The 17,017-nt window shown below is 47.8% G+C and overlaps 1 protein-coding gene and 1 long non-coding RNA gene across 2 annotated transcripts in view; both read right to left on the bottom strand.

Moving 5' to 3' along the window:
• Window positions 1–270: 270 nt before the first annotated feature.
• Window positions 271–17,017, bottom strand: part of LOC144108635 (uncharacterized) — a 30,070-nt gene continuing 13,323 nt past the window's right edge. The window contains exons 4-5 of the mRNA XM_077641822.1: window positions 1,413–1,646; window positions 271–324 (exon numbers count right to left, since the gene is read on the bottom strand). Coding sequence (XP_077497948.1) covers window positions 271–324; window positions 1,413–1,646 — 288 coding nt within the window. The remainder of the gene's footprint in view (window positions 325–1,412; window positions 1,647–17,017) is intronic.
• LOC144106829 (uncharacterized) lies at window positions 7,264–11,600 on the bottom strand. The gene is made up of 3 exons (XR_013309128.1): window positions 11,010–11,600; window positions 10,764–10,891; window positions 7,264–10,247 (listed from the first exon to the last, which is right to left on the bottom strand). It is a non-coding gene; the product is annotated as an uncharacterized LOC144106829 (long non-coding RNA).

Here is a 17,017-nt window from a genome sequence, read left to right as displayed (position 1 = left end):
GTTTGAGCGGTCCAGTGTGAGAATGCATGAGGATTAAATTCGCTGGAGTTTGGATTAAGTGCTTTGACGCGTGGATTAATTTCTGTGGCACCTGGATTAAATTGAATGACACTCAGATTAAATATTCTGGCGTTTGGATTGAATTGAGCGGGAGATACTGTAGTTTCTGGCGGTTTACCCTGACCCCGCGTGCATGCCTTGAGCATCGGGACTTATGAACAACAAGTGCAGCCACACGTTTCGCCCGCCTCCTGACCCTGGGAACGCCACTTATTGAGGTACCACTGTCAGCGCAATCGAGATGACGTCCTCCTCACCCTCGAGCTGAACACGAGACGGGGATGTCTCCGCAAGTGCACGAGTGTGTGATGATGCGCGAAAGTGAACTTTACAGGCCACTCCCTGCTCGGCAGGGCGTCTACCACCTAGAGACTTTAAGGAATGAAAGTCCTATAGAACTTTTCAGGGAGTAAGGCCGAGTGACTCCCAATTTCTCTTAACGTGTACAAAATGTAAATAGTTTGTATAAAGTTTTCCATGTCTTCTTCTTAACCAAGTATCCGGCTTCTTCGTTCCTTTTATGGCCCGACCACGCTACCTGAATCCCAACACCAGTGAGTGCAGCGACCAGCAGAAGATTTCAACGCGATGGCTTTTATATTCGTGGGTGTTTCATACACAGCAATTGTGGACAAAAGCATTTTTGAGCGGGAAACCGCTTATGAACGCAATTTTCTCATGTATTGCAAGGTTTCACTACAAAAATCAATAAATCCGGAGATCACCAGACGGCAGCTTTGTATTATTTTTTTCTATTCACGTTTTTGCTTTTTTGCTTTCAAAAGCGTCCCCACTGGTTTCCTGTGGCTGTCTTAACTGTTCGATGCGATCGCTGGAAACACTTTAAAGAAAAGATTTTGCTACATATCAGAATAATGTACTGTTACATTCAATACTTCCATTACAGTGGCTTGCAATTTTTCGATTATCAAAGTTTTTGCTCGAGAAAGATGGAATTGTATATTCGCGTGTTGCTTTTTTCCACCCCTGATGGTTATTCTCTTTCTTTTTGAGACAAGACCTTGTTTACCCATTTCTGTTTCCATGCTTAGTTTTACTCGGGGAGCACCAATTTTCTCTCTCTGGAACCAGTGCCGGCTAGTGCACCTCACACCAACGCCCAGCCGAGTACAGGGCTGAAGTTGGCCAATGTATTGCGGTTTTCCGACTCAGTGGCGCTAGGCTCCGCAACAAGATCATGAAAAAATTAAAATAGATGATTTTGTTGGCAATTAAACTGCAGCTAAAAGGAAAGCAGATAACTTGTCTGAAGCTGAAAACTAAAGAAACCAGTTCCTGTGGAGCCAGAACACGGAGACATAGAACCCTTGAGAACATTGGCAAAGACTTGCCTTGAACCAGGCTCTCAACTTGGGGTCATGGGCGAAATCCTTGGCCTTTTGTTCGATGCCCATAACGCCTACAGCGGACAGTCCAGTCCCCGAGAAAAGCTTCTTCGCAGGTTTCACGAATGCCGAGGCCTCCTTGGCGGCGTCCTTTCCGGCCGCCAGGGCCATACGCAGCCTGTGCGGCGAGTAGCTCAGACCAAAGCGCGTGTCCGTGTCATTATTGTACTGCGTGGCCGCCTGCAACCACATGAAAGGAAGCGAGAGAAAGCATTGAGGAATATAAATCCGGCGGTTAGCGCGGATTGCTGCCACGCACTGTTTGCCGCCGAACGAGTTTCCTGCACATACCTAGCCCATGAATGTAGCCATATATTTTTCCTTTGCTGTTTCCCAATAGCTGCCCAATTTTGCACTAAATGTAGTTACCTATATTTAAATTGGGCAGAAAAAGTTTCTCGCTGTCGGCCTGTTCAGCTGCTAGGACAGGCGAATTAGCGGATGTGCGGTCTCTGACCGTGTTAACCATGTATAACAGAAATTTAACGGTCACGCCCGCAGTAATAACAGAAATGTAACGGCGACGCCTGCAGTACAACCAGACTATACAAACAGCTTTACGCCTGTAGAAAGGAAATTGCGCTTTGCTACAGGGGTTCCTCACGACCGCATTGAAAGAGAGCAACTCGCTTTAGAGGTTGAGACTCCATCTAGCCAAGGACCAGTAACATAGCGTGAGAGGACATGCACATGACAGGTGAATAAAAGCAGATACAGCAACCACACTTGTCTTCTGTGGTGCTCGTGCCCACAAGTGTACAACTTCTGAAGTTCTTAGGCGCGGAAACTGTGGATGCTTACCGCTGTTGCCTTGAGAGAAGGAATTTGCTCTCACTGTGAATGATTATATCAGATTCCGACCACAATTGTCCAACACAACGATTGACCAGGTTTTACTCTGTGCCAATCATATTGCATGTATGGAGTAATAACGCTGCAGTGTCGCGTGTTGCTTCTCACGATGGAGCAACAAAGAAGTCAGAGCAGGGATTGAACCACACCGTAGATTATGATACACATTGTGTCATGTACTGCATTTAACGGGCCAATGCCGCACAGTGACTACAAGAGGCACTGTAACAGAAACCTCCAAATTAATATGATCGCCTGGTTTTGTTTAAGGTTCACTGCAGTCGCGCAACACATGATGTTTTTGCGTATCATCCCTCCGGTCGCCTTTTTTTCACAAGCGGGGAGGGGGGGGGGTGGAGAGGGTACACGCCCGTTGATACTTTTTGAGGTACGTTAGCATTCTGCTTACTTCGGGTATCAAAGAACGAGCAGGCGGACACGATGCCGCTAAGCTAGCTGTAGCCCTCCCGAGCTACCCACACCTGCGCCACGAAGGTGTCGTCTGAGGAAGTGTATTTGGCAGCGAGCTTCGGTTGCCGTTGCTTGTGAGCACTCTTGCCGCACGTCACTTGAGCCGCTGTTCCTTGTCGAGCCTACTAGAGCCGCATATGCTTGCAGAACATTGTGCTGCCTCACGACAGCTCTCCAGAGCAAGCAGCATTCACGTAGTACGACGACGAGTTCTCTTGTAAAAATGGTCAGTGAAAGGTATATGACTTCCTTAGACCCTATTACCTTCCTATCAAAATCTATTCATAGTTTTTATTCGAAACTCATTTAGGAGTCTGTTAGAGTTTTATACTCATGGCTTTTAAAATATCCATATACGAATATGCATTCGTAGACTATACACTTTCGAGTACACTTTGGTGTATAGAGAGTGTATAGTTAGTGAATTAAACAGTCTAACAGCCATAGGTGATCTATGCACCAAAAAAATTCGAATTCTAATAAACTGTTGTCTATTGATGGTCTCTTTATGTAAACAAAAGTCGACAGATATTGCTCTTATATAAAAGTGTATAGAAATGTATTTTCTTTTTCTATTCGCAATGTGTATAGGCTGCCTATAGTGTAAGTAGAAAAGCGCATTTACAATATAGTGTATGGAGCTCACTAGGCTTGGTGGACATTTCGAGGCTTCTAACTCGCTTCCTAAAATCCTCATCGGCTTTCGTCCACATGCGTCTGACTTTCCTCACCTGTGACATCTCTCAATATCAATCCCTGGTCATAGTCAATGACTGCAAGGCATTCAACTGTCTCTCTTATTACCACATCCTTTCCTGTCTCTCTAGCATTCACAGTGGCTCCCACATGTACAACCACGTTCGTACTTTCCTTTCTAACAACTAAGCATGCTTACAGGTACCTGACCTCACTTGTATGCCTCATCGTCTAACCCGAGGTACCCCCTCGAGGTGCCGTTCTTTCACGCACCCTTTTTAATACTACCGTAGCTCTCCTCGTTGTTGAATTATCATTCATTTCCGATCTACATCACTTCTTTTATGCCGATGACATCGCACTGTGCTGTTCACACGGCTCTCTTGGTGACGTCCAAGGCGCCCTCCGGTAGGGCCTGCTTCTCATCTCCTTCTTCCTTGACCTGGCGAGCCTTTCTCCGGCTCCTGAGAAGCAAGGTACTGCTCCTTCCAACGTACTCCGCCTAGCAACGAGCTAACTCTTTCGAGCTCTCCGGCTCTCTATAGACACCTACACCGACAAACTTTGTCACCGGTTTCTTCCATCCTCTTCGCACTAGCTTTTCCCTTCACCGCGGTCGGCAAGTGCCTCGCCTCTCAAGTACAGCTTAAGGAAGCTACCTTCTCAACCAGGCTACTACTCCCCCCGCCCATCCAGACGGCTCCTTTTCCTATTCCCTCCACTCCGGAGGATTCTAACTTGCGCGCACTTAGACTGCGTTACACAAGACGGTGTACACTTGCTCCTCCCTCTAATGTGTCGCCAGCCTTCATGCTGGCCGCTGACATGCTACTGCCTCTCATCATAGTTCCCCCTCCGATACTCATGGATCGATGTACACGGATGCGCCTAGAGTGACTCCTTGAGGCCACCCACACTCACGCCAGCAGCCCATTCTTACACCCCCCTGACATTTTCTCGCTCGAGGTCCTCTTTATCATTCACGCCACTGAACATTTTCATCCGCTCTCACCTGTTACTGACAATACCATCTTCACCGACTTCCAGGCAGCTATTCGTGCCATTCAATCAAAAACATTCCCATCACATCTGTCTACAGAAATCGAGGCCGCACTTACGCCGCTGCAGCCTTTACCCGTCTTCCGCGGTCAGATCCCTGAGCACTCGGGAATTGACGGCAGTGAGCTGGCTAACCAGCTTGCCCGTGAAATTCTTATCCATGCACTGTTGATCTCCTGACCCATGTCCACGGAGGGAGGGTTGAGACTGCCGTTTCGCGACCATCAAAGCCTATTACGACGCTTTCCGCATAAATTGTAAACACTACCCCGACCCTTATCCTAGTCTTCCTGTGCGCGAGGCTCGCATCCTTCGACAGGTATAACCTAAAAGACTTTCACACCTGCACGACTTTATTTCGACAAGAAATAAGTTCCTACTCGATCCTTCATATCCCATCTGCCATGTCTCTTATGCCAACTTTTCCAACCCCTCCCATACCGTCTGAACCTGGCTAGACTGGCTTGGAGTTGAAGATGGAGACGAACAGTGGATGCCCGTGCCGCAGGCAATCGTCTAAGGCGCCGAAGTGTTGTCCCTGAATAAAGTCCCGTACTGCTACTACCCGAAGCATTTTAATATTGTTAAGTGGTGGCCAACCAAAGAATGAGACTAGATGACTGATGGCAATGAGATGATTTAATGATTTAATGGCCACTCGCCTAGCGCGAGCTCTAAATCACGCACCACTGCCAGCTTCGTCTTCTTCGTCATACTACCCGGGGCCACAGAGCAATCGTCCCGATTGTTGACAAAGAGACGTGTCAAGTGGTAATGGGTTTGACAAGAGGGATGAACAGTGAGAACAAAGTGGTGAATTGGTGGCCGCCAAGAATAAGGAAATGGGCGAATGATTCCTGGTCCGCGAAGCTTCCAGGCCGCAGGTCGCCAGGAGCCAACGGCCGAAGCCCTTGGACGTGCCGAAAGTCAAGGGCAGGGGGGGGGGGGGGGGCTGTGTCTTCGCGGGTGGGCGGCGTATCGGGTCGCTGGAGTGGGAAGGTCTGGTCATTGCGTCCGCTAAGTTCATCCTGTCAGGTGGTCGACGCGGGAGACGGGGCGGGGGTATCGGCGAAGTCGGTTCAGGTCTGAAAGGCTGAGGCACGGCCGGGCGACGCAGGCGAAGAACACACGGTCGGCGACCACAGCTGACGGAGTACGCCGAACCTTCAGGTCCAAGATGAGGATGATACTCCGAAACTCACACCAAATGTTACGTGGCGGCCAGCCGAAGAGTGAGGCGAGATGACTCATGGCAATGAGATTATTTAATGGCCGCTGGCCTAGCGCAAGCGCTCCGTCATCGTTGTTCTTGCTGTTGCCCTCAAGAGGATGATGATGATGATGATGTCATCAGAATTAATGGCACATGCCCACGGCGAGGTGACAAGGCTGCATCGCTGATACAAACGCAATCATGGGCAAGGGTGGAACAACTTGATAATGTTGAAGGACGTTCAGGCGGGCTAGTTGGTTCATGATGAACAGAAAGGATATAAACTGCGCGAACAAGATGGGACGAGAGGCACACAAATCGACAGACAAAGCGCAGACTTCCAACTGATTTTATTTGTGAAAAACACATCGTTAATAAGGCCAGAGAACATAAGAAAAAATAAAAAAACACTATCACCATAGGGTTCAACGATAGAAACATCAGCAGAAATTTACAGGTTAATCAGATCCGATGTGAACACGAACGTGCCCTTCTAAAAACTCTAGCTCTGGTGTCGATATGGACAGCGAGGGCGAGCTAACGCAGTCGTCACCCCTTTTGGCTATCAGCAAAGCTTCGATAACCTCCCTTTCAGTTTTGCTGCGTGCATAGGAGAGGAAAGCAGTTTTGTCTAGGAAGGGAACACAGTTGCGGCTGTCACAGTTTTTGCAGTGTAATGGCAGATTGCTGCCTGTGCCGGTGTGCATCGATCGTCTATGTTCAAGGGCTCGCTCATTGAAGCACCGGCCAGTTTTGCCGATGTAAACCCGCCCGCAAGATAGAGGTATCTGGTAGATAACCTCGGAGGCGGCACACCTATGAACTTGGTCTGATGATTCTTCTTGCATGACCTGCGTTCCGATCTGGTTTCTTTTTTCTCTTCCGAGAGCATGGGACAAACTTTTTTCAACTTACAAGGCGCTGAAAACACTACATTTATTCCATATTTGACTGCCACCTTCTTGATGCTGTGGGAAAGGCAGTGAAAATATGGCAGACATGCAGGCAGACAGGACCCCTCCCTTCGTCATGCCATATTTTCACTGCCTTTCCCACAGCATCAAGAAGGTGGCAGGCAAATATGGAATAAATGTAGTGTTTTCAGCGCCTTGTAAGTTGAAAAACGTTTGTCCCATGCTCTCGGAAGAGAAAAAAAGAAACAAGATCGGAACGCAGGTCATGCAAGAAGAATCATCAGACCAAGTTCACCAGGGGCGAGATTACGGATCAGTCTCAAAAAACTGTCTCAATATTGAGACAGTGACGTCAAAATGACGACACCGAGAAATGCCGACCGCCGAATCGGCCAATGCGGAGCAAGGAGGCGGTGGGCTCCGCCCCGAAACCACTAATCGCACGACAAGGGACCGTAGACTAATGTTTTGCAGTAAAAACGCAGTGAATAAAAACGAGTAATGTTTTATTTTGCTAAGTAGCTGTATTTAAAACCCAACAGCACCAAGCAAAAGAAGCAGTGTTTTCATTTTTTGCAATTAAGTTTGCTGTTCAGTCACTTTTTTTGCCGCGAAGGTGTGCTGTCAGCGGTATAGCGTGAACATGTTAGTCTGAAAATGAACAAAAACGCAATGAAGAAAACAAGCAATGTTTTATTTTGGTAGTAAACTGTGTTGCAATCTCAACAACACGAGGGAAAATTAGAAGCATTCTCAGTTTTGCAATGAAATTTGCTGCAGGTTAACTTCTTTTGCCATGAGGGCGCGCTGGCAGTGGTATCGCGTGAACATGGCGGCGTGCAAGAAAACAGCTGATTCCACGGCTAGTTCCCGATTTTTTGCGTGTCGTCTAAAATCAAGGCACTTTGCGGATGTCTGAAGTGTGCAGAAAAATCTGATTGAAGGCAGTGAATGCTACGGGCCTGCGCAGATCAACTTACAAGGAGCGCTGGGCTTGAAAATCGACGAAGACAACTTTAGTCTGTGTTCTCGGTCGGCGCCTATCGATCACCGAGTGACGTGTGGTTCTGTTTATTTTCTTCATCACATAGAAGCAACTGCCGACAGACAGGTGTAGCTGCTGATAGCTTGCAATCTCGGTGCGGGAAATGAGAGCCGACACGGCCTGCCTCTGTGGCAGCACTCTTCTGCCTCGTAACCAAGTGTTGCCGCCCACATCGGGCTAAGCACTTGATGTTCCGTTTGTATTTTTGTAGCTCCGTTCGGTTTATGTTCAGTTGTTGCCGTAGTTTCTTTTTTTTTTCCTGTGCAAGATGCAGAAATTGTGATGTTTATGCTCCACTTTGTTTAGAGAGAAAGGAAGCACTTGACTTGATAACTTTGCTATTGTCACCGAGGAGAGAACGAGCTTGTTCCATTAACGTTATTTACTGATCATGTAGTAGATCCAGGGTCAACCAGGAAATAAGTAGTTTGCTTGTATAGAGGCTAATTGCAACTGGGCAGAAAGTTGAGCAAGTTTGTTCATGTTTGCTGGTACACAGCGCTTGAATTGCATATGATCCAGGGCAGTGAGGTAGGTAGGACAGGGCAGTGATGTGTAATATTGTATTTTGCTCAGCAGGCGGAGTGATGTTGGTATAATTGGGTTTGGTGAGGGCAGTGTTTGAAGGGCTTTAAATACTTTGCATAGCTTCTAACATGCACTTCCCTTCAGGTCGGAAGACCACTTGTTTTTTTTTTTTTTTAATTATGGTCCATCATATCTGAGACACCCTGTATACAGGCCACTCCAGTTTGAAAGGGAACAGCCAGTTGAAAATGACTAGGACATTAAATACCTAGGCGAAAAGTAGCTTGAAAGCAGTTGCACTTATCACACATATTATATGATAGCACAAGGAGCTTGTCCGGCCATTCGGCATTGTCACCGTCTCGTGTCATCATGGACAAGACTTCATAGCCCTGTGTTACGCAAACCAAGCTAGGTGTCAGTTATGGGCAATAACCAAGTGCTCAAAATTTCCCATAATGGAGCTGCCTGTATATTCTTAGAGCTGTAGAGCATTTCCAGTAACGGTGTTGCATGATTTGTGATTGTAAACTAACCTCTAATCACACACCATCTCCTTGATGTGTCTGTGATGTTTACACATCTTTGTCTATCAGTGAAGATGTTCTAGTCATTCAGCAGTCATTGTAGTCACTGCACCTTACAATCTTTATTATGCATTGTTGTACAGCGGTTTCCTTGCAGTAGGTACAGCTTTTAGCACAGAGCGAAACCCCTAGCCACACACCATTACGCTAAAAGCTTAGCTTTGGTATTTACACTACTTATATGTGCCAAAATGTTTTGTAGTCCGGAAAATGCATCATGTACACTGTACTATGCCATATTTATTGTACAGGTAGCCTCTGTATGAAAGAAAACATGCACTTTGAACTCAATTTTTCAGATTTTTTTTCTTAACTGCACTCAGAAATGCCATACGGTAATTGTACATCAAGGTAAAGTATGCTTGTATGTACACTGCCTTTTCTGCAATAGAAACACTCGTGTCAAATGCTGTGCCTAAAAAAATAAACGCGCTTACTGAATGTATGATGCAATAAAAAACAGCTTTTTGATTCCAACAAGCATCACAAATATTTCATGCCTTATTCCAGCACTACACTTTTGGTTCATGCATGTTCGTCACACAGGTAAAGACCACAGGCACTCCACCAAGCTGGAAGGAGACAGCAGAGAAGGGGCAGGTGGGCTAACATAAGCATTGACAAAAGAGAGTTCAAAATGATGCTTTTCAGAAATTGGGCGAGCTGCTTCAACACCTTTTCCGTCTTCAGGAAGAGACTGTGCAACACGCTGCTGAGGGACTGGAAGATATACTAGCAAACACACTGAAAATGAAGTGGCAGCCGGTGGGGGGCACTTGTTTGTCACTGCTGGCTTCTCGCTGCACACAGGTTGGCCAAGGGCACAACCGCATCACACAATTGCTCACACACTTGCAGATGTGTGTTGTGCAATGACACAAGGAAATGACAGTGGCAACAGGGGAAGAGTGCCTGATATGACTCTCTATGCCAGCATGGTGAGTCGTCTCTGGACGCTAGATTTTCCATCGCAACTGCCGCTGCACCATCCCTCGGTACGCCTTCCTCTGGAGACGGGTCGTCCTAGAGAGGCCAAAAGTACAGCACCGCATGCTCTTCTCAGGAGGCAGGTGAGGAGGGATCCTGTCTGTACGAGGCAGCCACCATTTAGAGGTGGCCCGTTGTTATCTGGGTCAGAGGCAGTGTCGCCTGCACCCTCTGCTGATATGGGCACATCCAAACAGAGGCTGTGAAGTGCAGCACGTGCGGTGATGCGCACTGTCCACTTCCACTGTCAATGGTGCATCCGGTGCCCTTGAAAGCAACGGAAGCAGCTCTTCGGCACACCAATACAGCGCTCAGCCACAAATTGCGTGAAAGCATGTGGCGTGTTGTACAGGCCTTCTGCTGGGTCAGGTCTGTAATGTCATGCAACTGGTGCAGGCAGCCATGGCTCCAGTGGGTAGACATAGTCTCCTGCATAACAAAAAATGATGCAGCTAAGCATGTCCTTTCTCAGTGATCTCAACAGCATTACAGGACACTCTGCTATACAGTAGAAAACTCACGCCAAGTAGCCCACATCCAGGCTTTGCTGAATATGACATTCAAGAGCATACATACATGCAGGATTTATATGTATAAGTGAGCACTACTGTAAGGTCAGTCTTTTACCGCCATATTCATATAAATGATGCGCTATGATTGCCTACAAAACACAAGCACTGTCAGGTGCATTTTGCTTTGGTTTCTTCAACAGGAAAGGCTATGCATTTCAACAATGTAATATGTGTCCTGTGCTTCTGCTGCAATTATATTTAACAAAAGGAAAGGGTGGCAATACACTGTATCATACTGTAAAGTGTCTGCATTTGTGTAACTGTCCAGACTGATTCTTGTAGCTTTAGCAGATCCGGCCAAATGCATAGTGCTGGAGCTCAATAGATGTGACTGAGTTCGCCCGACGGGTGACACGGCTATTTTACTGCTTACCCAGAAAAAAAATCACCGTCGTCCAGCAGGCCTTCCTCCGCCTAGGAATGCCGCCAGACAAACGCGTCGCGGAAGGATCCGGGTCAGCGCGAGTCCACGGCCAGGATGCACATGTTCGCGCCACAGATCTGAGAAAAAACAAGCACAGCCCGTACTCACTCTCGCTGCCGAGGCCCGCACTTGTAGCTCATGCACTTGTAGCACTTGAACTCATGCGGTCAAAAACAGTGGCCGAGGTATACTCACTATTACGTCCGCAGCGTAGAACCGCTTGCGGCTCGTTCGCAGCACTGCCCCCAGACTCCTTGATAGTGATGAGTGCCCAATCGACACACCCGACGACGCCGGAGATGCTGCGGCGGCGAACGTTTAGGCAAAGGACGCCCTCCTTCGCCGCCGCCTTCTCCTCGGGTCTCCTCGGAAAGCGAACACCCCCCTTCTGTTACCCAACGTTGACACTGGTCTCCGCTGCCCGCCGCAAAGGCTTGTTCACAGTCGGTTGGGCTGCGCCGACGTTTTCTTCATTTCCAACGGCGCCTTGAAACCCACCGGAGGCGAAGAAGCGCAGCGCGCACAGCACCTACCGCTCCACTGACAGCGCACTCACCCGCGCACTTCCCAGTTCAACGGCGAGTTCGTCGCACAGACACTGCGCAGTCTCCTCGAAATAACTCTCCCGCGCGTCAAAGTCGTCTTCATGCACCCTCCGACACCGTTGCTCGCGCGGTCACCCGCGTATACGACGATGTAAACAGCCGCCATTTTCTGTCTCAAACGTGTTGATACTACTTTTTCCAGTCTCAAAAAATCGTCTCAATCTGCCCGCATAATTAGATGGCCAACGTCAGCACTTCTGCGCCATTTACGACGTCAGTCAGTGACGAAAAAAATTAAAATGGCCGCCGACCAATAGGAGAGCGGCAAATGATATACTTTTTGAGACAATTTCGATTGAGACTGATCCGTAATCGCGCCCCAGGTGTACCTCCGAGGTTATCTACCAGATACCTCTATCTTGCGGGTGGGTTTACATCGGCCAAACTGGCCGGTGTTTCAATGAGCGAGCCCTTGAACATAGACGATCGATGCACACCGGCACAGGCAGCAATCTGCCATTACACTGCAAAAACTGTGACAGCCGCAACTGCGTTCCCTTCCTAGACAAAACTGCTTTCCTCTCCTATGCACGCAGCAAAACTGAAAGGGAGGTTATCGAAGCTTTGCTGATAGCCAAAAGGGGTGACGACTGCGTTAGCTCGCCCTCGCTGTCGATATCGACACCAGAGCTAGAGTTTTTAGAAGGGCACGTTCGTGTTCACATCGGATCTGATTAACCTGTAAATTTCTGCTGATGTTTCTATCGCTGAACCCTATGGTGATAGTGTTTTTCTTATTTTTTCTTATGTTCTCTGGCCTTATTAACGATGTGTTTTTCACAAATAAAATCAGTTGGAAGTCTGCGCTTTGTCTGTCGATTTGTGTGCCTCTCGTCCTGTCTTGTTCGCGCAGTTTATACCCTTTCTGTTGATAATGTTGTGACCTAGACTCGAAGTTGGATTAAATATGGAGAAAAAAAAACAAGTGGAAAAGCAGTGAATTCTCATTCAAGTAGAAAAATCTATCTGATGCGATTATATATTCGTGAATAAAATTGCACATTGGTTTCAGGCCATGTCCCTTGGCACTTGCCCGAAAGGAGAGGAGGATCAGAATAGAAAGAGGTAGGCCCAGTCGAGCCGGCGGGATCTCGAAGAATGTCCTACGGAGAGAAGCGAACCGCCGGCAAAAGAGGAAAACGGGCCTTATTGACTCAATTGCGCCACAAGGCTCACAGAAGTTGGTCATAGATAACCTCGATCGACATAGAGATTTTGTCGCGGTATTCTGCAGCGCAGGGGGGGCCATGGACACCTCACATTGCCTGGAACTGCACATCCGCACGCTCCAAGGAAATTCCAGGTGTTGAAAATACGCTGCAGCAAGCAGAGGCTTGAGGATAAAGAAGTGGAGACGCTGGAATCGTTGAAAGCGTGCTGCAGTCAAGCAAACAGTATTAGAGACGAACGGGACAATAGGTCCACCAAAGGGCGGATTTTGCTAAAAAATCAACCCTCTCATTAGAAGCAATGCCACAGTGCTCAGGGACCCAGTGAAAGCGTACTTCTGTAATATGGGGTGGAATAAAAATTGAAGGGAACGGCTTATAGGAGTGTACATCGATTTTTTTTAACGCTTTCAAGACTGAAAGGCTGTCGACACGGAGGGACACTGGCGCCCGCGCCACTGCCAGCTTCGCCTTCATCGTCATAATATTGTGGGTCTGTATTGCAATCTTATATCGAAATTCTTTACAATATGTTGCGCATTAACTAGCATTGACAAAGACTGTCTAGCTAGAATAAGACTTATGGGCAAGGAATATGCATCTTCTATATTTCCACGGTGTTTAACCTAAGATTAAGATTTTTATAAGTAACATTAAGTCACAAAGCACTCTTTTACAGTTGCATAGTCAGCGGCGGTGGCCATCAGGATACAGCGAAGTCTTGTTAACGAGAAGCGTGGTAAACTAATATTGAGCAGTTAAATTTGAAGTACTACCATTGCGCCGCTCATGTACTGAGCGGTTTGTAGCCCACTGTAAGGAATATCCGTATTAGTTTTGAGATTTCCGAAAACGCCACTCTCGCCGCAGATATACCGTATAGAACTTCGGGGCCGCACACAGGCGAAACAGAAGACAATTAACGCACGCTTGTGTAGTTAACAGCGTTAAAAACACAAGCACGAGGGAAGACAAGACACGTCGAGCAATGACTCGCAACTGAATTTTTATTAAGAAGAAGAGCATGAAAGAAAAAAAAAACGTCGCACTTGTAATGCTCAGACATCTCAAAAACGAAAGAAAAATGAGTGTCATAGGAGAAAAATCAGATACATCGCCATCGGCCCGGCGCTGCCACGCTGAAGGCTCGAAATGCTACCGCAATGTAGCTATCGCTACAAAACCTGCATTGCGTTACGCGCACATGATAGCAGCGCGCCAACCCTGTCACCCTTGGAGGTGGCAGTTAATGGTTCACCGCGTGAGGTTTGTCCCCAATGAAAGCTGCGGCCTATTGCTGCAGTGCCGCGTGTCTGCCTGGACATTGTTAGCGCTAATGCGTGCAGCCGACACCTCTCGGTCGGCACCATACCTCCGCCTACGCAATCATGAACTAGCCAAACTCGAAGTCATTATTCGGAAAATTGTTAAGCGGTCCCTAGGCCTGCCGGTCACTACATCCAACAGCCGCCTTAAGGCATTGGGTATGACCAACTCCTTTCAAGAACTGAAAGAGGCGCACCTCCTTAATCAGTACACGCGCCTCATGTAAACATCATCCAGCCAGGCCCTCCTGGCCCGTTTACATGCACAACACTCACCTATGAAATAAGTGAGGGTCCCGGTACCTGAGCTATGGCGCTACCACGCCCTAGTACGCCCTCTCACTTCTAAGGACACTCATACTCACGACGGTCCCGTACAGCCCGAACACCGGCTCTGGCACACAAGCACGGCCCCAAACACGGCGTCTTCCATGTGCATATTGCCTGTCCTTACCCCCGGGGGTGGTTCACAGCCGCCATTATACACAAAGACAGGTAGGTGGATGGTTCGAGCTTTAGACCAGCTGACCCCACTCACGCAGGGGAGGCGGCTATTGCAATGACTATCTACCATCCTGCTTCTCCACACATTATCACCGCGACTCCCGCGGAGCGTGTCGAAGCTACGAAGCCGGTCGTGTAACACCTCTAGCAGCATATTTCTTGGGTTGGTGCATTCGCAATACGGAACCCACCCCTAAACACATTACCTGGACTCCAGGCCATCAGGGTTTTCGAGGTAATCAGGCATCACTTGCGGCTGCCCGAGCTCTCATCTCCAGAGTACCTCGTACTGACTCTGATACCTCGGATGCGGGACAACCCTTATTCCACTTTTGTGAAATTCTCCATTATCAGCACAAACGTCAATGCTACCCATCCCCGGAAAAAGGGCTTGGGAAAATAGACGAACGCGTGCTCCTCCGACTCTTCAGTAATACTCTAGTGTGCCCGCCTATAATGAGACATTTCGATCCTATGGTCACAGGCCGCTGGTCACACTGTGGGAAGGTGGTTGCCGCCTACCACATGGTGTGGGCCTGCCAACAAAACCGAGCCATTTCCCAAGCCCCCAGCCTAGCCGTGAGTGGACTGTGAGCCGGCCCTTCTTAGCTGCTCGGACCTCCAGGCCTAGCGGGCCTTGGTCCAGAGGGCCCGGACGGAGGCTTTTACCAATGTGGTCACGGACTAGGGACTCCACCTAGTATATAGCAAGGCTTCCCACTAAGGGAAGCCCCAAACACCTCTCTGTACACATATATCGAATAAATGCTTTTCACCACCAGCACCACTACCACCAGGTACCTGAAAGCGCGATTGAGGCATCCACTTATACCCAGGAAGGAAGTTATGCGCCCTTCCTTTCCTCAAAATCATCGGCGTCCAGAACGTTGTCAACGCTTTCGCCTATGAACACTATGAACGCCGACAGCTTTCGCTCTCTGTATCCTGAATTAGCTGAGCTAATTCACATTCATTTTTTCCTGCAGCTGCGTCGAGAATTGCTCTGTTGCTTGAATGCGCTGTGATTCGTGACCAGGAAGAAACGAGACTACGACTCGACGTGGCAACGTTGCAGTCGTCTCGTTTCGTCCTTGTCACCACTCAGCGTATTCAAGGAACATTGCAACGCAATACCCGCTTGCCTCTTTTGTCACCTTGCGTAGAGAAGAGCGTTTTCCAGAACCTAAAAATTGGTATCGATATTGCTTACAGTGGGCTACAAACCTCTCAGAACAGAGGACTTTATGTCCTTATGTAATGCCCCGTTGGGGCCTTTAAGGAAAAATCAATGATGAACCACTTTGCTGTTTAGCATGTCTTAGCCGTAGATGCACACCACCGCTAACAATGTTATGCCGAAGGAAGCGCGCTTATGGCACAAAAATCGCATTTAAAAAAATTGCCATATGATTTAGATCAAACACCTTGGATAGTGCAGAAGTAAAGGACATCAAGAGAATATTTTTCAATTAGCTTAATACCATTTTCATCGACCCGCCGCGGTGGCTCAGTGGTTAAGGCGCTCGGCTACTGATCCGGAGTGCCCGGGCTCGAACCCGACCGCAGCGGCCGTGTTTCGATGGAGGCGAAACGCAAAGGCGCCCGTCTGTTGTGCGATGTAAGTGCACGTTAAAGATCCTCAGATGGTCGAAATTATTCCGAAGTCCTCCACGACGGCACATATTTCTTCCTTTCTTCTATCAGTCCCTACTTTATCCTTTCCCTTACTGCGCGGATCAGATGTCCGCCGAGATGTGAGACAGATACTGTGCCATTTCCTTTCCCCAAAAACCAGTTTTCAATTTCCAATTTTATTATGTAAACTCAAGATGCCGAAGGTGGTTGACAGCAGTGTACATACATGACGCAAGAATGCTCTTGAGGAAAGTCACTGAAATATTATGTAAATTTTTAAAATGTATAAGTACCTGCACAGTTCTACACAGACCTGTACAGCAGCCAATGTAATCAGAGCGTTAATGAGAAAGACAGTAGTGCACAGCAATGCGTCATCCCGCCAGTAACGAAAGATGAAGAAAGCCTTAGGGCAATGGAAAGGGGAAAAGCAGCTGGGGAGGCTCAGGTAACAGCAGATCTGTTGAGAGATGGAGGGGACATCGAACTAGAAAAACTAGCCAACCCGTATACGCAGTGCCTTATGACCTCGACGGCACCAGAAGCTTGGAAGAATGCAAACATTATCTTAATTCATAAGAAGGGAGACGCCAAGGACTTGAAAAATGACAGACCGATCAGATTACTATCCGTTGCCTGCAAAGTATTTACCAAGGTAATCGCTAATAGAGTCAAGGCAACGTTAGACTTTAATCAACCAAATGATCAGGCAGGCTTTCGTAAAGGATATTCCACAATAGATCATATTCACACTATTAATAAGGTGATAGAGAAATGCGCAGAATATAACCAACCTCTATATACAGCTTTCATTGATTACGAGAAAGCATGCGACTCAGTGGAAACCTCAGCAGTCATACAGGCATTGCGTAATCAGGGGGTAGAAGAGCCTTATGTCAATATACTGGAAGATATATATAACAACTGCACAGCTACTATAGTCCAACATAAAGTCAGCAATAAAA

Source organism: Amblyomma americanum, chromosome 10, assembly GCF_052857255.1.
Source record: "Amblyomma americanum isolate KBUSLIRL-KWMA chromosome 10, ASM5285725v1, whole genome shotgun sequence".
Lineage (NCBI taxonomy): Eukaryota > Metazoa > Arthropoda > Arachnida > Ixodida > Ixodidae > Amblyomma > Amblyomma americanum.
This window is presented reverse-complemented; position numbering and strand designations above follow the sequence as displayed.